Consider the following 26805-nt stretch of genomic DNA (forward strand, 5'->3'; position numbering starts at 1 on the left):
CTTAACTCCCCCCCTCCCCAAAACTCACAGCTGCTCCAGAGGTTCTTCCAGTCAAACCCTTTCTGGAAACGACGGCGGCCCGGCGGGTCCAAACCACCTACCATCCCCGCTCGCGTTTCCAAGCTCCCTACCCCCGCCGCCGCCGCCTCTTCTTCCACCACTGCCACCGCCTCCTCTTCATCTGCGGCCCACCGGCGGCGGCCGCCCCGAAGCCCCGCCCCCTCCATCGCCTCCTGCATCATCACTTCCGGTAACCCCGCCGGCCGCCAGCTCCAGGAGGGAGAATGGGAGAGGGGCGAAGAGGGAACGAGTGGAAGATTGCGTCAGGACGCACGCAAAGACGTACGAAGCCGTCGCCAAGTAAGGGCAAAGACCTAGCAACCCGGAGGAGGGAGCTGGGCTGGACCATTTTTTTTCTTTTTTTACGGGAATGGAGTGGGGAGGGTGACGAAAGCGTAAAGGAAAAATAGGCAAAGGAGGAGCTCAGCTTATTGTTGGATGCAGCGGGAAATGGGTACAGTCTGAGGTTCAGAGAGGCTCGAGACTACCCCAGACCTGGAACTGGTGCTCCCACAGAGGTGGGCCCTGTGGTTTGGTCCGGCCTGGCCTACTGGACCCGCCTGTGTTTGATCGGCCGCGGCTCCGCTAGGCTCCTGGCGCCGCCTCCTCCTAGCCGGCCGCGGGCTCCGTGCTTCTGTGGGTGGGGGAAGGCAGGACTGACGCAGAGTGAGTGTAGGGGATGGAGGCACCGACTCCAGGCGCGGGAGACTCGCGGGGGAAGGGGTTGGCTCGCCAGGGCAGGGATGGGTTGGAGGTTGGGGTGCGGCGTTGCCGGGAGACGCGCTTGTGTGACCCCAGCCTCGCGGGGCGGCTCGGTGTCATCGCCACCGGCCTCGGGACCTTACTCAAGGAAGTGGCTCGCGCGTCCAGGAGGAGAGGCCTAGTATGGGGACGCTCACGTGCCAGCTTGGGGGTCCCCCGGAGGCTGTGAATCTTTTGGAACCCCGAATGTAAATGGGAGGTGGTAGGGGTCGCTCGAGGACGAGAGGTGTCTGTCTGGGGAAAGTTGACCCAAACCATGTCCCGTACAGGAACGGAGACTCCCTAGGACAGTGAGAGCCAGCTTCATAATTTCCTTGCTCTGTTACTGAAAAGTAACGAGTACAGGAAAGAGTTAAATCAATAAAGAAGGTATCAGCAATGAGAAATGCCCCCCAAAGACCAGATGAGGTGACAGAAGATTGGGGGACGGTCCCTCGAAATCGGGTAAGGCCGTTCAAAGGAGGCCACGGTTTTGCGGGGATCCGAGACAATGGGTTTTCTGGGTGGAGAGAAGAGCTAATGAGAAGGATTTTTAGGTTGGAAACCGCCAGAAGGCCTTGTGGCTCAAGCAGGGCCAGGGGCGGAGTGCTCTGCGGCGTAGTTGGAGAAGTGGCAGGACTCTAGCAGCACCTTTTAGCCAAAGGCAGGGGTTTGGCTTTTGTGTACCTGAAGGGTTTTAAGAAGGGAAGTGACCTGACTTGATTTGCATTTTTAAAAATAGCTCTGCCTGCTGGATAGAGAAGGGTGGAAGTAGTTAGACCTGTTAGGAGACTGTTGCACCGTAAGACAAAGGAAAGGTGACGATAGCGTTGAAAGGCCCTTAGTCACAGTAGAAATGGAGAGAATTCCATTCAGCATATATTTGGGAGGTGCTTGCAGGACTTGCTGGGGAATTGGATGTGAAGTGTGGAACCTAGGATAACTCCCTAAGGGAAAACAGCTTAGAAAGGAATATGGAAAGTTCTCTTTTGAACGTATTACCTTTGGTAAGTCCATTAACAATTCAAATGAAGTTGTCAAGAAGTTAGATACACAATTCAGGGGAAAAATCATAGCTGGATATAATAAATGGGGAAGGCAGGGAGGACCGAGGAAGAAGAGGGTGTAAATGGCTTGCACGGTGGCTCCTGCCTGTAGTCCCAGCACTTTGGGAGGCAGAGGCGGGCGGATCAGAAGGTCAGGAGTTCAAGACTAGTCTGGCCAACATAGTGAAACCCTGTCTCTACTAAAAATTAGACGAGTGTGGTGGTGTACACCTGTAATCCCAGCTACTCGAGACCTCGAGGCAGGAGAATCGCTCGAACCCGGGAGATGGAGGTAGGTAGCAGTGAGCCGAGATCATGCCATTGCACTCCAGCCTGGGCAACAGAGCGAGACTCTGTCTCCAAAAAAAAAAAAAAAGAGTGCAAATGAAAGAGGAAGACCCCTAGATCCCTTGGGTTCTTACCATTTAGAGATTACTCAGTGAAGGAGAAGCCAGCAAAGGAAACAACACAGACAAGACCTCAGAGATAAAAGGTGGAGGCCCCTTAATATCCTGGAATAATGGGACCCATCCCCGTAATCAGTGAGTCTCATCCACCCACTTGCCAGCTTCTGCCGGCAGCAAGGAGAAGCTATGTCCTGGCTCAAATCTCTTCCCTCCCCCCCTCCCAGCTGTCAGTGCTTTTGTACTTGTGCACAGGTAATTTGTGTCCTATATAGAAAACCTGACTTTTTGGATAAATCGTCTTTTTCTTTGTGTCTTCCTGGCTCCTGGTACAGAGCCTTATCCATATGGTGGTTGTAGCTGGGCAGGAACACTGTTCACAAGTTAGCCATGGAATCCAGCAGCTTCTCACAAAAAGGGACATTTGTCCCTGCCACTGCTGCCAACCCCACCACAATTACAGTCAGTCCCACAATAGAGTGGAAAGGGTATCAGAAGAAGAATCAGAAGGCCTGGGTTTCAATCCTGGATCTGCCACTGACCAGCAGAGTGGCCATGTATAAAGCTCTTCTCTCTGAGCTGACGGTTGGCCTAGATTCGAAGTTGCAAACTGACAAGACAGATATTGCCTGCAAACATATTGTTCGGCCCACACAGTGATTTAAATTCTTTTTAAATTTACTTGCCGACACTTAAAAATTGGACATCAAAATCCAGACTTTTGGCTTCTTTTGAAAAATCCGACAATCTGACAATACCAGCCTGAAGTTCCTAGAGGTTCCTACACAGCAGCTGTCAGCCAGACCTGGAGAGCTGCTTCCCCTCCTATGTGGCTCAGGCTCAGGGTTTGCCAAAAAGCCCTCTTCTTCTGCTAACCTCGCTGACCCCCTGTGGGCATTTGATTTGCAATTCTTGGTCTAGGTCTGTGCTATCTCCTGTGTAGCCACTAACCACCTGTGATTAAATAAAAATACAGTTCCTTCAACACACCATATTTCAAATGCCAGTAGCTACCTGTGACAGGTGTGTCCTATTGGACAGAGCAGCTAGAACATTCCCTTCACAGAAATCTTGGTCGGCACTGGGCTGGAGGAACTTGAGGGTTCTACGTAGGCTAGTCATTCTCCTCATATGAAACTCAAGGGACTTAGCATAGTGAGGAGCTCTGGTACCTCTGCCAATGGTAAAGTTGCACATTCAATAGTTATTTCATGGCGGAGGAAACTGTTCTGAAGGTGTGGATCCCTGCACAGAATGCAGTTATTTATCAGAGTTAGATCAAGGGTCAGGTGCTAGAAAGCCCCAGCTACATCAAACGTTTCATGCAAAGCTCTGGTCAGTTTCCTAATCCAGTTCCTCAGAAAACTATCACAAAGCAGGAATTTAAGTCAGTGTCTTGTATTCTCAGACTTCTCTAGTTGATGTGAAGGGTAAAAGATCCTGGCTGGGAAGTTATGAATGAATGAATGAATGGTTGATCTTTAGCGTTTTGTTGTTTTTGGCCTTTACTTCCAGCCCCTCCCCTACATCTCCTCCACTGTCCCCTACTTCTGGTAACTGGTAACTGCTTTTCACCACCTCTCGCTGACCCACACCTTTTCTTTGACTGTTAAAATATGCTGATAAGGAAACCGCTTCTATTTCTTTTGAATTGAGGGACCCATAACTTCTCATTTAGAACTGCTGTCCCTGAAGGGAAAAATGGCTATTGGTTGTTATCTTGGTTACAGTAGCCTGATAGGAGTTCCCCTGCACAAGTATAATCGTGTATGCTCTGGTGCTGGTATGATATATTTAGAATGGGTGTGCTTGCCTCCTGTGACCTTGTTTGGGATAGTCATTTTAGAAGTCTTTCAGACATTAATATTTTGTTTTGGCCCTGTGTTCTAAAAATTTCCCATATTACAAGGCCTAAACTAAATTATTTTCCCTTAGGTGATACGAAAATACTGTCTACCCTCTCCTCCCTGCCCCCTGTGGCTGACAGACCATATTATCGTCATTTTCTGTGTAAAAAGATGCTGTTTCATAAAATAGCGGCGGTATGATTAAGTATACCACACAAGCATATCCTGAAATTTGCAAAACAGTGTGTGGCATTACACTTCCCTTTTTGGATTCTAGTAACCAAAAACTGAATCTGAGACAGGAAATAAGTTCATGGGTGTGTGTGTGTGTGTGTGTGTGTGTGTGTGTATGTGTGTGTGGTTGATGGATGGGGGCAAGGATATGGGACCGGAAATGTATGGAAAAACGTATGGAGAATCACTTAAAGGTTATTTGATTGGGGTAAGATTATGGGTGTACACCACAAAGGCAGGAGTATAACAGATCTAAGAGAAAAGTGCACTGAGGGATAAACAAGGAGTAAGAGATAAAGGAAGAAAAATAGGAAGGGAAGCCTGGTCATGCCTTTGGTGTTGGCACCTGCATTATATTTCCAGTAAGAAGTATGCACTGTGGTCTGAAGATAAGCGATGCTTCCAACAGGGTTATTTACTCATACCAAAGAACAATAGCCCTTTGCTGTACAGGGATTATTAATGATCAGAGGGAAACAGCTTTAGGAAAATCCATTACTACCACAAAGCCATAAATTCACCAACAGGCCACACATTTCTCTCTTCTGCAGACAAAGCTTAGCATAGATAAAAGAGGCCTCATTGTTCCTCCTCCGTTTCCTCCTATTTAGGTAACATTTGCCTTTGTTAAATCTCAGTGCTAAGTGATGTACATGGGTTCTTTCATAAATAATCCTCACGAAAGGGGTTTTGCTATCACCCCATTTTAGATTCTTAGAAACCAAGTCGCAGGCAGGTTAATAATTTGCCCAATCAAGGTTCAAACCCAGTTTTGTCCCCAGAGCCCAAAATAAATGTTCATTTATTTTGTATTATATCTGCTATTCTTTACAAATGTAGAAAAACTTCTAAAGCCAAGACAGACATTCTCTACTCTGCTATACAGGGCAAGAAAGTCTGGTTGCTTTGACATTATCAAGAGCATTTCAATTCAGTAGAGGTTTTCCAAATGACAGCTTTAAGTCACAGTTTTCTAGATTGAGTTTAACTGCTGATCATTGAGTATAGTGGACCATATTCCTCAAAAGAATTGTGTTTTTCAAGAAAAAAGTATCAACCCCATTTTTCTGTTTGGTTCTAAGCTTCATGGAAATACTATTAAAGCATTTCAGGCCAGTGGACAAATGCTAACTGGCCTTAAAAATACTCAAGTGTGAGGGTTGCATCATAGCTGTTTCTTTTACGCTGTTCTAGATGAAACTGATGAGGATTCCTCCCCAAACAACACTGAGTCTTCAGTTCTTTATCCTGATACATACTGGTCTCAGAAAGCATCCTAGTAAGGGTTAATTAATGTTTAACCCTTAAATACTCTGGGATCATCAGTTGGGAAGCTTGGTCCGGCTACCGTCGTGTGTATCTCAGGGTGAGAACAGACATTACCAGTGACCATTCTGTGTGTGTAAATTTGTTTTTTTTTTGTTGTTGTTGTTGTTGTTTTTTAATTTGAGATGGAGTCTTGCTCTGTTGCCAGGCTGGAATGCAGTTGGTGTGATCTCTGCTCATTGTAACCTCCATCTCCTGTATTCAAGCAATTCCCTTGCCTCAGCCTCCTGGGTAGCTGGGACTACAAGCTCGCACCACCATCCCTAGCTAAATTTTTGTATTTTAGTGGAGACAGGGTTTCACCATGGCCAGGATAGTCTCAATCCCTGACTTCGTGATCTGCCTGTCTCAGCTTCCCAAGGTGTTGGGATTATAGGCGTGAGCCACCGCACCCAGCCAGATTTATTCTTCTAATAAATATTTGTCATGTTCCAACTATGTCCTAGCCTAGGCATGTAATGAACGAGACAGTCCCAAATCTCTCCCCATTCCCCAACCCCCTACTCCCTGCAGCACACACACAGTGGAAAAAGAAAGGTAAGTCATGCAAAGTTTTGATAGAATAGGATGAATATTATGACAGGGGTAAGCTAGAGGTGCCAGGAGTGCACATAGCAGGGACACTGACCCAGCCCCAGTGTAAAAAGGACACCCATCCAGAAGTGATGGAAGTCAAAAGATGAGAAGCAGCAGATAGGCAAAGGATATTTCAGTTGCGCGAACTAGAGAGGATTCCTGTGGCAAAATGAATTGCACACAATTAGCAAAGAAGACCATGATTTCATTTGGGTGGAGTTCATGATTCCCCCTCCCTACTAAAAAGTCGTAAAGTACTTGGGAGAAAAATTTATACTATGGTCATTAGTTCTGATGATGGAAAAAATTCCACCTAGGGGCAGGTCTTTCCTGAAATAAATGGAAAGGGGTGTTTCCCTCCATTTCCTGGGGCTTGAAAATCAGGGTGAATTCCTCTTGCCTTTGTCCCTTATTTGTACTGCAACACATTTTCTTTAGAAGGCAAAGCCTCATGAGAGTCCAGCATTTGGAATTTGGACATTCCTGAGACCAGAGTCATACTTCTATAAATTTCATCTGGGGAAAGGGAAGTTCATCTCTGCTCTTAAACTCCTAAGTGTTCATGCTACTACAATGGTCTTTCCAAAGGCAGGGGTAGCTGTTCCAGAGGTGGGAAAAAGGGCACAGTGGATGAGGCCCCTCACACTAGCAGATCTTTCCATAGTCCTGTAGATGCAGATCTAGACAGACCAAGCATCTAGGTGTGCCTTACAGAGTAAGTTCTTAGACCCTCCCCAGACCCTCTAACTATACTTTAGACAGTGAGAGGCAAAGTGGGTGAGGTGAGTGTTTGGTTTTGGTTTTGGTTTTGGTTTTTTAGATTGATCACTGCCTATTATGAATCCTCATTACTGACTCCAAAATAAAAACAGAAAAGCTTGTGGTCAGGAAAATAATCATCCAGCTTTTTTGGCTCTTGACCCCGACTCCTGTCAACTAATTGGGGGCATTAGGCAAGATCTTGTTTTGCCATTTGTATGCCATCTATGGTGGAATTACAAGTAGTTATGATATACAGTAGTTTGATATGCATTATATTTAAAAAGATATAAATCAGACCCTGTTATTCCAACTTGCGTAAAATCTGCTAGTGTCTTTTGCCCTTGAGACCAGAAACCAAGGCCTACCCCCAACCTGAGCTGGATTCTGTGGACCTGTGGCCCCATTCCCAAAGGCTCTTGCTGCATTCATGTTCATCTTTTTTATTTTTTGAGACAGTCTGACTCTGTTGCCAAGCTTGAGTGGTGTGATCATAGCTCACTGCAGCCTCAACCTCCTGGGCTCAAGGGATCCTCCCACCTCAGCCTCTCAAAGAATTGGGCTTATAGGCATGAGCCACTGTGCCTGGCTAATTTGTTTTATTTTTCAATGAAGATGGGGTCTCCCTGTGTTGCCCAGGTTGGTCTCAAGACTCCTGGACTCAAGCAGTCCTCCCACCTCAGCCTCCCAAAGTGTTGGGAATACAGGCATGAGCCACTATGTCCCGCCTCATGTTCATCTTTGAAGTTAATTCCCACCTCACAACCTTTGCTCCTGTTGTTCCCTTTTCTTGCACCAACTTCCCCTTACCTGGGTCCATTATTTGGTTCCTTCACATCATCCAGGACTCACCTCAGATGTCACTGACCACCCAGAAAATAACCTCCACCTCTGCTTATTTGTATCTTATTACTCTTCAGAGCACATATGACTATCTGAAATGCTTTTTCTTGTACATCGTCTGCCTCTGCCACTAGAATATAAGCTCAAGGAGGGCAGTGACCTGCTTGTTTATCACTGTATCCCTAGAAACTGCAGGTGTCTGGCACATGGTGGACCTTCGATAAATGTTGACTGAATGGATGGATGGATGAATCCTTGGAAAGGAAGAGTAAGGCCTACCACTTAGTAGCACTGTAGTGAGCCCTGCACTGGTGACTTTTGTGATGTTGGCTCCCATTGGAGTTGGAGGGGACAGGGTTGCCACATGGCATGGAAGAGCAAAGTGGCGCTGCCATGTGCTCAGCCTACTTTGAGCATGCTGGTGTGTAACAATTATTTTAAAAGAGCAGTTACAGGATAGGAGCAGGGGCAGATGGTAAACGGGGAACACTTGCAATTCACATCAATGTGCAAAAAAATTGCTTCCTTTGCTCTTTGTATAGGAAGGAAATAGAATTATTTAGTTTTCTTTGTCACAACTAGCTAAGCTCCTTAAAGCGGTCAGCAGACATTCAACATTTATTCAGATTGAGCAGTCTATTTCGTGGTTAAAAGCGTGGGCTCTGACTTCAGATCAGCGGAGTTTGAATCCTGGCCCTGCTTATTGTTAGCTGTGTGACCTTGAACAAGTTATTTAATCTCTGCATCAGGTTCCTCTTTTGTAAAACGGGGATAATGTAGTATCTGCATGGGAGTTTATGTATATAGAGTACCTAGCAAATTATCTGGCACACAGTGAATGCAAAGCAAACATACGTTTTTATATTTTTATTACTGTAATGAACAAGACACAATCCCTGCCCTCCAGGAATTCAGACTCGGAAGAAAAAAAAAAAAGTGAAAGATATGCAGAACTGTCTGCTGGCCATGATAGAAGCAAGGAAAAGGTTGCTAAGGAAAAGCTTAATAGCAAGTAGGCATATATTTGATGACGTGGGATGGCTAGCAGAAAAGAGGCATTGTAAGCAGAGGAAGACTCAGCCAGGACAGACAGAAGTATTACCGGGCAAGGCCCCTTAGAGCAGTAGCTCCCAAACTTCAGAGTCCACATCACAGTTTTTGCTGTTTACCTATATTTTAACCCAGCTTTAAAAGTTTTGTAATTCATTTATTTAAAGGAAGCTCTGTATCACATGAAATCTAAATCATTCAAATTTTGGGTTCGATGGGCTACCCTACTACACAGTTTGTATCGTATATCTAAGATCACCTCCCTAGCCAATCTTTGGGACACCTGCATTAGGGGACACATCTCTCAACTATGACTAAAGGCCAAAACACACTGGCAGCAACATCTGTCAGCCTTATCTTAATGGCACAGGCCTGCACATCGTAGAGGCGTGGAAATGATCCTCACCTCCACACATGTGTAACCCTGTGTTTATAACAGAAAGGGTATGATTTTAAGAAAAGAAACCAGCTTCTAGTCCGGTTTCCTTCCAGGCACACCTCATATTGTCTGTCTTTCTTCATTCTGGGATTTAGGGGTTAGGGAGATGAAAAGGAGTAAAGAATTGCAAGAAATGTCCGTCTCAGAATAAAGATTATAGAAGGTTAGCATTAAAAAATCTACATGGAGGCCGGGCGCAGTGGCTCACGCCTGTAATCCCAACACTTTGGGAGGCCAAGGCGGGTGAATCACTTGAAGTCAGGAGTTCAAGACCAGCCTGGCCGACATGGTGAAACCCTCTCTATAAAAAAAGAAAAAAAAAAAATCTACATGGATAGACTTCTTGACCAGCTGAGACCCCCTCTAAACTACTGAATATTCCTGATGTTATTGCCCATGAGAAAATCCAAGCAGACCCCATTGTATCAGATCAACCCCTGATATAATGAAAAAGGAAAAGGGCTTTTCCTTAGTCTTGCATTAATTGTGAGAGATAATTGATAGTTTAGGGGAATAAATGTTGGTTTCACGCCATTAAATCCATATTCGGGAATAGGTAGTTTTTCTAAATGAATTGCTTTCTAGGAACAAAGACAAAAATATAAAGCAAAAGGAAAAGAGCTTTTTAAACTTTTTTTAAAAATATATGGCTGATTCTGTTTCTGGAATCACAAACTTTCTGTAGCACAGGATACTCTCAATTATTCAGCAAACATTTGTTGAATACTGATTATGTGCCTTTCTAGGTGCTGAGAATCCAGCAGTAAATAAAATGAATGTGATCACTGTTCCCCAAAAAGGTTGGCGTCTACTGGGGGAAGACATTAACAAGCCATTACTTAAGTGGGGAGTGCTATGCAAAGAAGAATATTGGGAGCTATGAGAAGGTTCAACGGAGAGCCCCAACCATGAGTGTGGGTGAAGCAGGGGAGAATCTTCTGAGACACCCATATTTTCACAGGGAACTGAAGGATGAATAGTGTTGGTCAGGTAAAAGGGAGGGCGTCAAGGGAAAGCCTTCTAGAAAGAGAAAACAGCATTGCTACGTGCCCCTAAGACAAGAAAGAACATGGTTCCCATCCAAGACCTGAAACAAATCCAGTAAGAAAAGAACAAAAGAAACATTTTTCTTTTCTTGCTTTTCTCTCAAGACTTGGAAGGAAATGGTAGGCTAAGTTACAAACCCTTCTCTCGGGAAATCTTTGGAACTCAGGTTTTCTGGGTCACCTGATGTTGCAGAGCGAGATATCACCTAAATCCCTTTCAGGATTAGTTTTCAAAACACTTAAACGTCAATTAAAGTGTTTTGAAAATGGTCGTATTAAGTACCAATTGTTAGCACTGCTCATTACCTTGAGGGCGTTAACCTAATTGCAGGGCTTGTGTATCAGATTATGGTAAACGATCAGTTAGAGTTTGAAGCTGTGGTTCTTAGAATCGTGGAAGGAAACCAACTAACAGACTTTAGAGAAGGTTGCTTTAGCTGGTTGTGGTGGTGCACACCTGAGGTGGCGCATGCCTGAGGTCCCAGCTACTCTGGAGGCTGAGGTGGGAAGCTCACTCAAGCCTGGGAGGTCAAAGCTGCAGGGACCCATGATCATGCCACTGTACTTCCAGCCTGGGTGACAGAGCGAGACCGTGCCTCAAAAAAAAAACCAAACAAAAATAACTATAAAAACCTTGCTGCTGTTTGAATATGCCTGACCTTCTTCACTTTACTCAAGTGTCTTGCCGTCAAGGAAGTTCGGTCTGTTAATGACAGGGAAGTGAAGCAATCATTAAGAGATGTTAGTTAAAGACTCCCTGCTCCTCACAGGAACTGACTCACGTATTTTCATATGAAACCATGGAGTTTTAGGGAGAGCCAGAAACTCAGAAACCTGTTTCCTTACCAGGAAAAATGTCATCATCTCATCTGGGTTTTTATTACAGTAAGCCACAAAGCATGACGTTCTCTCTTGGTTTTTATGAATTCCTGGTAAGCATTTTTCCTTGCAGCCTCATAGACTCAGAATTGGTATTGGCTATAACTTTGGTCATTTTAACCTTTGAATTAGATGAAGTAGTGTTTGAAGCTTTTCATCAGTTGGCTCATTCTTTACTCAAGAATAAACCTCAAGAAAGGTCATCAGGGTCAGGGTAAGTGCTCATATTGGAAAGAGGAGTTCTCTATAAGGTGAATTCCTTGCAAGCACTTAGAATTTCGAGGTAAACATGCCCACTTACAGTTCCATCTGCATTCTTTTTTTTTTTTTTTTTTTTAAGACAGAGTCTTGCTCTGTTTCCCAGGCTGGAGTGCAATGCAATGGTGTGATCTCGTCTCACTGCAGCCTCCGCCTCCCGGATTCAAGCGATTCTCCTGCCTCAGCCTCCTGAGTAGCTGGGATTACAGGTGCCCACCACCACACCTGGCTAATTTTTGTATTTTTAGTAGAGACAAGGTTTCACCATATTGGCCAGGCTGGCCTTGAACTCCTGACCTCGCGATTCACCCACCTTGGCCTCCCACAGTGTTGGGATTACCGGCATGAGCCACTGCACCCAGCCAATCTGCATTCTTTAGCTGTTCAAAGTCTCATAATTTCAGGGCTGCCCTAAAGTGTATTATGCCATGCCTTATGCCTTTCCCTCTGTAAGTTGGAAATGGATCATGTTCCCAAGCAGCAGGCAGTGAGGAGCCTACTTCCTGATCCTGATGATCCTGTTAGAGGAAAACCCAGAACTCAGAATGAGGTGTCCAACTGCCTGGCCTTGCTGCTTACTCACCAAATCTGCCCTCCTTGTCGTCCCAGCCTGTCTTCTGGTTCCAGGCAGTACAATATTCATTATTCCAACTCTTGACTAATCAGAATCTTCCAGTAGTAGACTTTTTTTTTTTTTTCCCCTAGCGTCCCTGAATTTATTTTGGTTATTTAGTTATTAATATTGTAAATAGTTATTTTTTAAAAGTGGGGTCTGAGATTTTTTTTCCCGTTTTTATAGAGATAGGGGCTCTTTATATTGCCCAGGATGGTCTCAAGACTCCTGGCCTCTAGTGAGCCTTCAATCTCAGCCTCCCTAAGTACTGGGCTTATAGGAATAAGCCACTGGGGCCAGCCTGAAGTTTTTAAATAAGTTGTTGGGTTTTTTGTTTGTTTATTTGTTTTTGAGATGGGGGTCTCACTCTGTCACCCAGGCTGTAGTGCAGGGGCTCAGTCTTGGCGTGTAGTACAATCTCAGCTTACTGCAGCCTCAGTCTCCCAGGCTCATACGATCCTCCCATCTCAGCCTCCCAAGTAGCTGGGACTACAGGCATGTGCCATCACGCCTGGCTGATTTTTTATAAAATGAATGTTTTGTAAAAACCATGTTACCCAACTGGGTCTCAAACTCCGGAGCTTAAGTGATCTGCCTGCCCTAGCCTCCCAAAGTGCTGGGATTACAGGCATGAGCCACTGCATGTGGCCTTAAATAATTTTTTTAAAAAGGAAACACCTAATATTCATCAGCAAAATAGACAGTACATTGGGATATCTTCATACAGCAGGCTGAATTGCAGCAGTGAGAATATATGAACTAGGGCCATGTGTAACAACGTAGATGAATCTTATGAATGTTATGGGCAAATAAAGCAAATTGCAGAACTTACCTATAAACTTTTTTAAACTTGCAAAGCAGGCGGGGTATGCTGGCTTACACCTTTAATCCCAGCACTTTGGGAGGCTGAGGCGGGTGGATCACCTGAGGTGAGGAGTTTGAGATCAGCCTGACCAACATGGTGAAACCCGTCTCTACTAAAAACACAAAATTAGCTGGGCGTGGTGGTACGCACCTGTAATCCCAGCTACTTGGGAGGCTGAGTCACGAGAATCGTTTGAACCCAGGAGGCGGAGGTTGCAGTGAGCCGAGATTGTGCTATGGCACTCCATCGTGGAGTTTCAACAAGAGTGAAACTCGGTCTTAAATAATAATAGTAATAAAATAAATAAATAAACTTGCAAAGCAATACTATAAATGTTACATGTAAAGATATGCACAATAACAAATTCAGGATGGTGATTCCTTCTAGGAGAAGAAGGGGAATATGATTTGGAAGGGGCACAGTCGGGTTTCTACTGTATACATAATTTATTCTTTAAGGTCTGTTATAACAATATGTCTATTATATTGGTCCCAATATCTTTGCTTTTGTTTTTCTTCTTTTTCTTCTTTTTTTTTTTTTTTTTTTTTTTTTGAGACAATGTCACCGTTGCCCAGGCTGGAGTGCAGTGATGCGATCTCAGCTCACTATAACCTCTACCTCCCAGGTTCAAACGATTCTCCTGCCTCAGCCTCCCCAGTAGCTGGGATTACAGGCGCCTGCCACCATGCTCAGCTAACTTTTGTATTTTTAGTAGAGATGGGGTTTCACCATGTTGACCAGGTTGGTCTCAAACTCCTGACCTCAGGTGATCCACCCAACTCAGCTTCCCAAAGTGTTGGGATTACAGGTGTAAGCCAACACCCCCAGCCCAGAAAGACTTTTAATTATACTTACTGGACAAAAAAGTAGACCAACAATTTTGAAAAATGTTTCCAAAAAGTTTACGACAAACTAAAAGAGAGGTTGCAACCTGACAACCTCTGGGTGGAACTGAGCCTATAGACTCATTTTGTTTGGCCTTTACAGTCCTCACACTGTATTTTGTTTTTTTCTTTTTGGAAAAAAAAGAAAAAAACTCTGTCACCCAGGCTGGAGTGCAATGGCACGATCTTGCCTCACTGCAACCTCTGCCTCCAGGGTTCAAGCAATCTCCTGCCTCAGCCTCCCAAGTAGCTGGGACTATAGGCACACCCTGCCACACCTGACTAACTTTTTTTTGTATTTTAGTAGAGACAGGGTTTCACCATGTTGCCCAGGCTGGTCTCGAACTCCTGAGGTCACGTAATTCTCCCGTCTCAGTCTCCCAAAGTGCTAGGATTACAGGTGTCAGCCACCACACCCAGCCTCACATTTTCAAAAATAATGACTTAGTGTGTTTTTTTGAGATGTCATATTTTAAAACTCTGGATTGCCACCTATTTTTAAGCTATCAGGAAATCTGGCATTCCTAGGCACTTCTTTCTACATGGCAGCTGCTGGCTGGAGCTGAATAGCAACTGTTCCGTTTCAAGGGGGCATGTCTGGTCTAGGTGGCCACTGTCCCCATCGAAGCAGGTCCTTTCATTTATATTACCTGCCAGGCTGCAGAGGCACTTGAATTTGTAACCAATGGATTAAATTCCATTGTCCAAAATATGCCTTCTCCTAGGCATTTGGGTGAGTAATATAATTTTACTGGACCGGTTTAAAGAATAGTAAGTATGAGTTTTGGTTTTGCCATGGCAAACAGTGTAGTTGAGCAACCTTCAACCTGTGGATGAATTACTAAGCCAGTTGAGAGATACTGTGTTTCTATTACACGGTTGCAGCAGTGCTACCCAACAGATCTGTTGAGAAAGACCAATTATTTCTAGACTAATTAAAGGTCTTGATTAAAAAACTGTACATCTGCCTGGCTGCCTCCTGTCAAACTACATTTTTATGCAGATTTTCCCTTTTTTATTTTGGTGGGTCTGAAGATGACAACGGCAACACGACAAGAAGTCCTTGGCCTCTACCGCAGCATTTTCAGGCTTGCAAGGAAATGGCAGGCGACATCAGGGCAGATGGAAGACACCATCAGAGAAAAACAGTACATACTAAATGAAGCCAGAACACTGTTCCGGAAAAACAAAAATGTAAGTAGACCCCACTGGGAGATTGCACAGAGGAGAGGAGTTCCTTATGATATTTGTTTATTTCTTTTCGGTCCTTAATTGAGAGGGCTGAGCCACACAGTCGTGGTGGCAGAACGTGGGGCAGGAAGGGGCCAGTGCACAGCTTGGCTAGCTCACCTGACCACTGCGAAGGCTGTGTTTCTCTCTTCACTTCTTCCAGGTCTCAAACCAGCCAGTAAGTGGCTCACTGTGCTCAGAAGACCCTATGAGCCAGGTGACATGTGTCAGGCCAATGAGAGTTTTCAGAGGAGGAGCCAGTCCCGATACTGTACCCATTGCTGGCCACTCCCATAGGAGGTGTGTGGGGAAGTGGTTTTTTGTTTTTTTATTTTTTTTCAATTCATAAACTATTCAAAGCCTCTAAATATAAAGCCATTTAGAAGGAAGAGAATAGGATTAAGACACAGGGTTTCCTTCATAACAGCTTTGAACTCAAGCCTCTTTGGTTAGCAGAGTGAGGTTGCCCTTTGGGACCACAGAATTGGGTAAAATAGTGTCTCCATTAGCTGGTTTAAGGGAAATGCACACCCAGACAGCAGGGAGCCAGACTGGACCCACCCCCACGAGCGCTAAAGCATTAGCTGTTAGGTTCAGGAAAGACCACCTGGCGCTAAGCGTGGAAAGAGGCTTTCATGCCTGACTTCTCTTCCACCTCCTCACTGACCTAATAGATTTAGCGCTGTCACTGCTCCCCTCATGAAACCTCCTAACGATCTACCCTCACCACTTTTCCTTCCCTGACCTCTGACTCCCTGTCTTCGGCCCTGTCATCACACGCCCTCCTGCCAGCTGCAGGGGTCTTCTCAAGGTCAAACCTCTGTGCTGAGGCCTGTGCAACATGCAGCCACCTTGTGATTTAAGCTATCACATCTGAATCCTCAGCCTTGGTCTATGCCTGGCCACCTGAAGGACCTTACCAGAGCATAATGGTCCAAAGCAGGGTCATCTTTCTACAGGAATGCCTCCCCTTCCCCACTGGCCCATTGGTGTCACAGCTCCTGTCACCACTCTGCCACTTTTTGTTCTCATTCCTCACTCAACAAATAATCAATTGCCCACTATGTGCCAAACACAAGACTAGGTGTTGAGGACAAACATAAGCCAAACCAAGGCAGAGCTGTCAACGGCATTTGAGTTAAATGGAAAGAAATATAAAATGACAGTTGAGAAAAGTGCTACAAAGACTGGGCATGGTGGCTCACACCTGTAATCCTACCACTTTGGGAGGCCAAGGCTGGAGGATCAGTTGAGCCCAGGAGTTCGAGACCAACCTGGGCAACATAGCAAGTCCCTGTCTCTTAAAAAAAAAAAAAAAAAAGCCAGGCATGGTGGCTCACACCTGAAATCCCGCACTTTGGAAGGCCCAAGGTCAGGAATTCCAGACTAGCCTGACCAACATGGTAAAACTCTGTCTCTACTAAAAATATAAAAATTAGCCAGGCATGGTGGCATGCACCTATAGTCCCAGCTACTCAGGAGGCTGAGGCAGAATCGCTTGAACCCGGAAGGCAGAGGTTGCAGTGAACCGAGATAACACCACTCCACTCCAGCCTGGGCAACAGAGTGAGACTCCATCTCAAAAAAATAAAAAGTGCTACCAAAGAAACCCGTCTAATCGGCAGCAACTTTCCCTTCTCTGAATCCATGATGCTTCTAGCCTTTCAAGGCTGACTTACTTATGAAGTTTCTCTCTATCCTTCTAACATTCCTCCAAACTTAGCTTCCCCAAACTTTTTCTGCTCTTAGCATAGGCCATGCTTGCCAAACCAGAGTATATGTACCGCATGAATTCCTTAAAATGGGAATAAAATACAATTGCTATTTCTATTTATTCTTTCCTTTCATCTTTGTAAAAAGTCCATCTGGTACATAGTTACAATGAACTTGTTTGTACATATATATAATTTATAAACTACTAAATTTATAAATTAATATAAATACATATATGGGGGCTGTGGACTCAGAAATTTTTTTAATGAAAAGAGTAGGTGGGCTGGGCACACTGGCTCATGTCTGTAATCCCAGCACTTCAGGAGGCCAAGGTGAGTGGATCACTCAAGGTCAGGAGTTCAAAACCAGCCTGGACAACATGGTGAAACCCCATCTCTACTAAAAATACAAAAATTAGCCAGGTACAGTGGCACAAGCCTGTAGTCTTAGCTACTCAGGAGACCGAGGCAGGAGAATTGCTTGAACCCAGGAGGCAGAGGGTGCAGTGAGCTGAGATCACGCCACTACACTCCAGCTTGGGTGACAGAACGAGACCCCATCTCAAAGCAAAAAAAAGAGTAGGTGATCAGCCAGGCATAGTGGCTCACGCTTGTAATCCCTGCGCTTTGGGAAGACAAGGTAGGTGGATCACTTGAGGTCAGGAATTCAAGACCAGCCTGGCCAACATGGTGAAATCCCATTTCTACTAAAAATACAAAAATTAGCTGGGCATGGTGGTGCATGCCTGTAGTTCCAGCTACTCGGGAGGCTGAGGCACGAGAATTACTTGAACCCAGGAGGCAGAGGTTACAGTGAGCCAAGATCACACCACTGCACTCCAGCCTGGGCAACAAAGCAAGACTCTGTCTCAAAAAAAAATAATAATAAAAAGAGTAGGTGATCAAAAGGTTTGGAGATCCCTAAGTAGCTGTTTATATTCTCCTTTTTCTTCTTTATGTTGCCATAGTTTTCCCAACCAGATTATCAGTTTTTTGAACATATAAACAAGGTCTTATACTTTTCTAGTATATCCTAAAGGACCTCATTGTGATGTCACTAAATGAATGAGCAGCTGTAAATACTTTAATTCAACTGAACTCCTCTAGGAAATCTTCAATTTCTTTGCTACCCCCCCCCCAATCCCATGATGGCCACCTGTTCTGAATTCCTATAGCTGTCTGTAGCAGTCACTGCATCCATTGATTATATACCACTGTGCCTTTTCTGTAGCTTCAAGTATCAGAGTTGTTCTGCCTAGGTAATAACTTGGATAGTTAAGGCACTGTCCAGCCTGTGGTGTTGGGCCTAGTACATGCCCAATAAACCTTTGCATGCACACTCATCTGGAAACTACTCAGACTTTGGTTTTTCAGTTATTGCAATAACCCTTCCTTTGCCTTGGCCTGGATTGGCTCGAGGGGTGGGCCAGAGGGAGGTGTATGTGTCACAGACAGTACATGAGATTATTTGGGAGTAGGCAGAAGAGGTACATGGGTTTTTAATTTTAAGATATGTACTTGCTTTAGCACGTGTTAGAAAGGAAAGAGAATATTAGACCACACTTCACAAATACTATTGCTTAAGAGAGAGTTCATTTAATGAAAAATTTTAACATTAGTATATGTAGTATGTGGATATGGCAGAATCATGCAGCCAGCCCGTGAATGACTGAATTTGGAGTATGCTAGCCCCGGCTTGTTCAGATAGACAGCTGAAGTCCCAGAAGCCCCAACCCCCTTAACTAATATCTTTGTCAAAGGCTTTTTCTTTCTTCCTCATGCAGACGTAAGGAGTTTCTTGTAACTTTGATTGTTCTGAGAGTTTAATAATCCAGAGGTATCCTGTGAACTGCTCTGAATCTCAGTGGGCAAATGAGAATGTGGAAATCTTTTCCAACACAGACAGCAAATCAATGGCTTCTGAGAAGCACAGAGGTCAGAAAGTTGGGCCTCTGCCACAAGGGACTCAGCTGTGGTTCTCTGCATTGCTGTTCCTGGAACTCTTCGTCTCTGCTCCAAGAGGTGCCATAGGACAGGAATGCCCTTGAAATTTCCAAGCCACATGGACCCAGACTTTGCTGTGGGTGTTATCTGGTGCTGATGCAATCCTAGCTCTCCTTTGAGGTCAGCTTGCAAACTCCCAGCACAGCCGCGTCTTGATTCATTTCCTTCCTCAGAATGAAAGAGTTTCTCCCTTTTTCCTACTTGGCTGTTTTTCAGAATGAATTTCTTATTCCTTTAATTGAAAGTAGATTATACCATGATTTGACTATTTTGGAATTTCAAAAGCCCTTTGTTCCCCTTACTAATGAGCAAGGCAGTTGACAGTTTAAGAGGGGTAGATCATTCTCCAGTGTCTTACTCCAGGGGTTTCAGAACAGCACTTGCAGAAACCATTGGGTAACTTTAAAGTTTAATTAACATAAAGAGGGTGTGAAGAAGCACTCAGTCAGTGTTGGTGGGAATATAATTTATAGATTGTTGGTAGGAATACAAATTGGTAATTTGGGAATATCTATGAGACTTAAAAATGCATGAACCTATGCCCTTTTTCCTAGCAGTTCTCTCTAGGAATTCATCTTTTAGATACATATGCATGGGAGCAAAATAATTTTAGAGGGATCCATAGCAGAATCACTTATAATAGCAAAAAAGTTGGAAATCAGTATCCATGGGTAGGAGATTGGTTAAATTATAATAAAGCCTTCTGTTGGAATTTTGTGTAGCAGTTAAAAAGAAGGGGCAGCTCTATAGATGGAAATAGAGGGAACTTCAAGTTATGTTAATGAAAAAGAAAAGGTTCAGAACAAAGGGAGCTATTGTTTGCATGAGAAAAATAATAAGCTTCTATATACATGTGCATTTTCATATATACATAGAATACCCCTACAAGAACACATGAGAAACTGCTGATTGTTATCTTGAGATGAGGAACTGGAAGAGAAGAGTAAGAGGGAAGCAGAGCTTTTATGTTATATCCTTTTTATTATTTGAGTTATCTTTACCATGTGTACATATTACCTTCTTTAACGATTCAAAAAGTTTATGGTAAGCTTTAATATTAAATTGCTTTTGATTTTCCAAATTAGCAACATTTAATTTACTGGCCAGTGAACTGAAAAAGTTTGAGAAAATGTATACCTATACTCTGTGTACCGTTAGAAATATGCTAACAGCCTCATTTCTTTTTCCTTTTTAAATAGCTCACGGACACAGACCTAATTAAACAGTGTATAGATGAATGCACAGCCAGGATTGAAATTGGACTGCATTACAAGATTCCTTATCCAAGGCCAGTAAGTGTGACTCTGATTAAACAGGTGGTGGGTACTTACCCTCATCAACACAGTTGTTTCCAAGAATGTATAACAAGAGGGCAAGTGCTTGCTGAGAAGCCTAGAGCTGCTGTGGGAAGCATGTTGGAAATAAGCTATCCTTGCATGCTGCCAGCCATCACAACAAAGTAAAATGTCAATGAATGCATGACGTCTCCTACTTACACAGCCTTCCACATATGGAAGGGAAAACCAGCTCACACTATAGAGCTTTTCTTATTTCATTTTCATCTTTTTTATGGAAATGTAGTTTTTTAATTATAAAAGGCAGGTTTATTGTTACTAAAAGAATAAAGTTCATTGCTTAAACTCATTACTTAAAAGAATAAAGTTCATTGCTTAAACTCATTACTTAAAAAAAAAAATGAAGAAAGTTCAAACATGAAAGGAATGCATAAAGTAGAAAGTAAAAATGGTCAAAAATTCTCACCTAGGCTAGGCACTGTAGCATATGCTTGTAATCCTAGCACTTTGGGAGGCCAAGGCAGGAGGATCACTTGAGCCCAGGAATTTGAGACCAGCCTGGGCAACACAGTGAGACCCCATTGCTACACAAAATTTAAAAATTAGCTGGGCATAGGGACACACTCCTGTAGTCCCAGCTACTTGAGGGACTGAGGTGGGAGAATTGCTTCAGTCCAGGGGGTTGAGGCGGCAGTGACCCATGATTGTACCACTGTACTCCAGCCTGGGTGACAGAGCAAGACCCTGTCTCAAAAAATAAATTAAATAAATAAATAAATAAAAACAAATATATATAAATTTAAAATAATAAATAAAATAAATTTATATAAATAAATTTAATACATTCAGAATGTCTATCAAGAAACTAATTTTCAAATTTATATGAATTTAGAATGATAAATATATATAAATTTATGTTTTTCTTTCTCAAATTCTTTCAAACCATAAATTTAAAACAACAAAATAAATTTTAAAATTTTAAATTTAATTTATTTATTTATGGAGACTAAATGTCTCTCTCTGTTACCCAGGATGGGTGCCGTGGTGCAGTCATGGCTCACTGCAGCCTTGAATTCTCAGGCCAAAGCAATTCTCCCACCTCAGTTCCCCAAGTAGCTGGGACTACAAGCTTGTGCCACCACACCCAGTTAATGTTTTCATTTTTTGTAGAGATGGGATCTCACTGTGTTGCCCAGGCTGGTGTTGAACTCCTGGGCTCACCTCAGCCTCCCAAAGCTCTGAGATTACAAGCATGAGCCACCGTGCCTGGCCAAAATTCCTTTTTGTTTGTTTGGTTGTTTGGAGATAGTCTTACTCTGTCACCCAGGCTGGAGTGCAGCACGATCTCCGCTCACTGCAACCTCCGCCTTCCGGGTTCAAGTGATCCTCATGCCTCAACCTCCCGAGTAGGTGGGTCTACAGTCCTGTGCCACTGTACTCAGCTAATTTTTTGTATTTTAATAGAGATGGGGTTTCACCATGTTGCTCAGGCTAGTCTTCAGCTCCTGAGATTAGGCAATCTGCCCGCCCTGACCTCCAAAAGTGCTAATATTGCAGGCGTGAGCTACTGCACCCAGCACAAAATTCTTAAAAAATTATTTGTATAGAAGGTGACCACTTTAACTGTTAAATGGAAAATTGCCAATATTCAATCCTTTTACCTACAAAAACAGCGATTTTATATTGTAGTGGCTCAACCTAATTAGTTTGGTAGTACACCCATTTAGTCTTTTTTTCTATACTCATGTACCTACGTTTTTTCTTTACATATGTAGGATTCTGGATATAATGTTTTACTGTCTACTTATTTTACATCATCTCTTCTACACATCTTTGCATGTAGTTCTCTCTCAATCTTTTTTCTTTTTTCTTTTCTTTTTTTTTGAGACAGTTTCACTCTGTCACCCAGTCTAGAGTACAGTGGCACAATCTTGGCTCACTGCAACCTCCACTTCCTGGATTCAAGGGATTCACCTGCCTCAGCCTCCTGAGTAGCTGGGATTACAGATTACAAGTGCACCACCACATCCAGTTAATTTTTGTATTTTTAGCAGTGACAGGGTTTCACCATGTGGGCCAGGCTGGTCTCAAACTCCTGGCCTCAAGTGATCCGCCTGCCTTGGCCTCCCAAAGTGCTGGGATTACTGGCATGATCTACCATGCCCAGCTCAATCTTTTTTAAATGACGGGATTGTTATGCTGTTGTAAGAATGTACCATTGTGTTAGTTCGGGTTCTTTGAAGAAACAGAACCCGTAGAATGGAGACATGTAGATATAGAGATATCTAGATATATATGTGAAGAGATTATGAGGAATTGGCTCTTTATATATCTAGACAGTGATATACCTAGATATGCCTAAAAGGAGATTTATTATAATGAATTGGTGCACGTGATTATAGAGGCTGAGAAGTCCTAAGATTTGCCATCTGCAAGCTGGAGACCCAGAAGAAAGCTGATGGTGTTACTCAGTTTGAGTCCACAGGCCAGGAGGCACTTCCCCTTCTTCTGCCTCTTTGTTCTATTCAGGCCCTCCATGGATTGGATGATGCCCGTTCACATTGGGGAGGGCCGTCTGCTTTACTCAGTCTACTGATTAAATGCTAATCTCATCCAGAAACACCCTCACAGACACACCCAGAAATGATGTTTAATCTGGGCAACCCATCACCAATCAAATTGACACATAAAATTAAGCATCCTAGGCCAGGCACAGTGGCTCATGCCTCTAATCCCAGCACTATGGGAAGCTGAGGTGGGTGGACACTTGAGGTCAAGAGTTGAAGGCCAGCCTGGACAACATGGCAAAACTCTGTATCTATTAAAAATACAAAATTTGGCCAGGCACAGTGGCTCACACCTGTAATCCCAGCACTTTCGGAGGCCAAGGTGGACGGATCACCTGAGGTCGGGAGTTTGAAACCAGCCTGACCAACATGGAGAAACCCTGTCTCTACTAAAAATACAAAATTAGCCAGACATGGTGGCGCATGCCTGTAATCCCAGCTACTCAAGAGGCTGAGGCAGGAGAATCACTTGAACCCAAGAGGCGGAGGTTGCAGTTAGCTGAGATTGTGCCACTGCACTCCAGCCTGGGCAACAAGGGCAAAACTCCGTCTCAAAAAAAAAAAAATTATATACAAAATATAAAAATTAGCCGGATGTGGTGATGGGCATCTGTAATCCCAGCTACTCGGAAGACTGAGGCACAAGAATGACTTAAATCTGTGATTCTGAGGTCATGCCACTGCACTCCACCCTGGGTGACAGAGTGAAACTGTGTCTTAAAAAAAAAAAAAGAAAAATTAACCATCCCAGCCATAATTTAACCAGCCCCTCTATTGGTAGGCATTTAGTTTAATCCCAGCTTTCCACTATGCACGGAACATCTCTGTATACACAAACTTTTCTCCCCTTCTTTGGATTCTCAACTTGTTAGGTGATCCATGCTCATTTTTTCTCCTCTATGTGGTCAATATAGCAAAGTGCACAAGCTCTGGAATCTGACAAATCTGGGTTCAAATTCTGCCTTCCCTTCTTAATATATAACCTTAAGCAAGTTATTTAACTTCTCTGAGGTTTCATTTCCTTATCTGTATTAGAATAATAATCCCTTATGAGGTTATTACGAATTAATATGTGTAAAGATTAATGAATCAATGTAGATATAGCAGTTAGCAGAGGGTATAGTACTTTCTGAGTAGATCCTCAGTGAATAGGAGCTGCTGCAATGATTATGAGTATGATTCTTCATATTATTGTTATTATTCAGATTCATCTGCCTCCAATGGGCCTCACCCCACTCCGAGGCCGGGGACTTCGAAGCCAGGAGAAACTGAGGAAACTCTCCAAACCAGTATATCTCAGATCTCATGATGAAGTTTCCTAATCTAGAAGAAAGTTTATTTCTGCGAATGATGAGCCAACTAGTTCTTGAATGTAAACCAGATGGCAAAATACTTTTTTTTTTTTAAATAAAAAGATGGGGTTTCACCATGTTGGTCAGGCTGGTCTTGAACTCCCGACCTCAGGTGATCCACCCGCCTTGGCCTCCAAAGTGTTTGGATTACAGGCGTGAGCCACCGCACCCGGCCCAAAATACTTCTTGATTAGGGGCAAAAATTCAGATGTCTTCTTAAAACTTCTACAATTGATTCTCACCTCATCATGTGCACTTAGGATATCCCTAGAATTTCTCAGCGTCTTTCTTCCTGAGTGGATGGCATTATCCCTAGAGGTTATGGACTTTTCATCCTCACTACAATCACCTTTGGAAACAAGACAAGGCCTGTGGGAAGAAGGCAGAAGGGTGCAAGAGCTTTTCATGGGAGTGCCGTTCACCACACATGTGAGCTAATGCAAAGAAATTTTTCAGTCACTGGAAGTTACTGTGGGCTACTATAAAACTAGGTACTACTCTCAGAAAATTCTTAGGCTTTTTTTTCAAGTTGCAGATTTACTTAAAAGTGAGGTTTTTCGTGTGTGTCTTTTGTTGTCTTTTAACCCTTCCAATTTCTAGATAAACTCGTCATAAAAAGTGCATCATTGGACTGACCATGGTTTTTCAAGGAAATTTTGTGAGATTTCTGCCTTAACTAAATGCATATATTCCTTATCTTAAAGCCTGTCATCACTTAGGATGCACTTATAGGATCTGAAAATCTCACTTTAAACTCATATTGCATTCATTACGAGTCTTTTACATTAACATAATTGAAAAGTACAACATCCAAGCCAGCTTTCAAACTGTCTAAACAGAAATGGGACATATAGACTGGAAAATATAAGGGATTTATTACAGCCCTTCGAGGGTAGAGTCAGGTGAGGGTCACATAGTGAGTCATTTGTACATCAGTGTCATTTCTTAATCTTCAAAGAAGACGGGCATCACCAATAAACACAAAGCATTATCAATTTTTGTCTATTTTTTTTCCAAAATGGATTCCTGACTCTCAGAAGCAACAGTTGGAACCTACTCCTATGAGGAGGAGCACATGTTTTCACACTTAAAGTAACTATCATGGGGCTTGGCAGTGACGTAGAGAACAAATGATGCTCTATCAGTGGGGTAATAGTATATGCATATTTAACACAATGCAGCTAGTACACTTTGTGCTGCTATAATGGACTATCTAACACTAGGTACTTTATAAAAGAACAGAGATTTATTTCTTAACAGTGATGGAGGCCAGGAACTACAAGGCCAAGGGGTCTGCACCTGGTGAGAACTTTCTTGCTGTGTCATTACCTGGGAGAAGGCATCACATGGTGAGAGTGTGAGGTTGACCAAATTTACTTTTATAACAAACCTACTGTCATGATAATGAATGTATATCCACCATAATGACATGAATTCATTCATGAGGTCAGAGCTCTTATGACCTAATCTTCTCTTAAAAGTCTCACTTTTCAACACTGTTACATTGGGGATTAAGTTTCCAACACATGAACTTCAGGGGACACATTCAAATCAACATTCTGTCCCTGGCCCCCAAAATTCATGTCGTTCTCCCATGCAAAATACATTCATTCTATCCCAGTAGCCCAAAAGTTTCAACTTGTTTCAGTATCAACTCAAAAGCCCAAATTCCAGACTCATCTAAATCAGATACGGGTGAGGATCCAGGCACAATTCTTCCTGAAGTAAATTTGCCTCCAGCTGTGAGCCTGTTTTATCTGCTTCCAGGATACAATTGCATCAAATAGACATTCCCATTCCAAAAGGAAGAAATGGGGAAGAAGAAAGATAACTGGTCCCAAGTGATTCTAAAACCCAAGAGGGAAAACAATATTAAATCTTAAGACAGGCAGGGCAGAGTGGCTTACACCTGTAATCCCAGCACTTTGAGAAGCTGAGGTGGGTGGATCATGAGGTCAAAAGATAGAGACCATCTTGGTCAATATGGTGAAACACTCTCGACTAAGAATACAAAAATTAGCTGGGCGTGGTGGCACACGCCTGTAGTCCCAGCTATTTGTTAGGCCGAGGCAGGAGAATCACTTGAACCCAGGAGGTGGAGGTTGCAGTAAGCCAAGATCACGCCACTGCACTCCAGCCTGGCAACAGAGCAAGACCATCTCAAAAAAAAAAGATATTAGAATAATCCTCGTTGATTGCATGTCCCACATCCTGGGCACAACTGGAGTGGGAATTGAGCCCCCAATGCCTCAGGCAACTGGGCTGAGTCTACCCAGCATCTCTCATGGGCTGGAATCATGCCTGCAGCTTTCCCAGGCTGGAGTTGCACACTGGAGGCCTCACAGTTTGTGGCCTCAAGAACTGCCCCACTCTCATGACTCCACTAGGCATTTCCCTAGTGAGAACTCTTTGCAATGGCCCTTCCCCTGTGACAAATCTCTTCCTGGGTCCCCAGACTGTCTACAACATCCTTGGAGATCTAGGTGTTCTGTGCACCTATAGAATTGGAATCACATGGATGCTGCCTAGGTTCACGGCTTGTACTTTCTTTTTAATTATCTTTTTAATTGACACATTGTATCTAAATAGAAATGGGACAAACTGTACATTATAATTGTACATATTTATAGGATGCCGTTTGATGTTTCAATACATATCTAGTACATATTTATAGGGTGCAATTGTACATATTTATAGGGTGCAATTTGATATGTGTGTGTGTGTGTGTGTGTGTGTGTGTGTGTGTATAAAACCGATCTACAGCTTGTACTTTGT

The 26805-nt window shown here is 43.5% G+C and overlaps 2 protein-coding genes across 7 annotated transcripts in view; one reads left to right on the top strand and one right to left on the bottom strand.

Annotated features, from left to right (window-relative positions):
* DCUN1D3 (defective in cullin neddylation 1 domain containing 3) overlaps positions 1-218 on the bottom strand; it is a 46389-nt gene extending 46171 nt beyond the window's left edge. For both annotated transcript variants that reach the window (XM_032242877.1, XM_032242874.1), the window contains exon 1: positions 29-218. The gene's annotated coding sequence lies outside the window, so the exon portion shown is untranslated. The remainder of the gene's footprint in view (positions 1-28) is intronic.
* Positions 203-25025, top strand: LYRM1 (LYR motif containing 1). Of its 5 annotated transcripts, none has more exons than XM_032242879.1 (4): positions 203-360; positions 14906-15064; positions 20016-20108; positions 23884-25025. In XM_032242879.1, the coding sequence occupies exons 2-4, from the start codon at positions 14906-14908 to the stop codon at positions 23998-24000; spliced, it is 369 nt and encodes a 122-aa protein (XP_032098770.1). In that variant the 5' UTR covers positions 203-360; the 3' UTR covers positions 24001-25025. The 5 variants fall into 5 exon arrangements, with proteins under 5 accessions (XP_032098770.1, XP_032098774.1, XP_032098771.1 ...); XM_032242883.1 differs by lacking the exon at positions 203-360 and adding an exon at positions 534-726; XM_032242880.1 differs by lacking the exon at positions 203-360 and adding an exon at positions 1092-1266.
* Positions 25026-26805: the final 1780 nt, after the last annotated feature.

This window comes from Sapajus apella, unplaced genomic scaffold (assembly GCF_009761245.1).
Source record: "Sapajus apella isolate SASKATOON/1434 unplaced genomic scaffold, GSC_monkey_1.0 scaffold51, whole genome shotgun sequence".
Classification (NCBI taxonomy): Eukaryota; Metazoa; Chordata; class Mammalia; order Primates; family Cebidae; genus Sapajus; species Sapajus apella.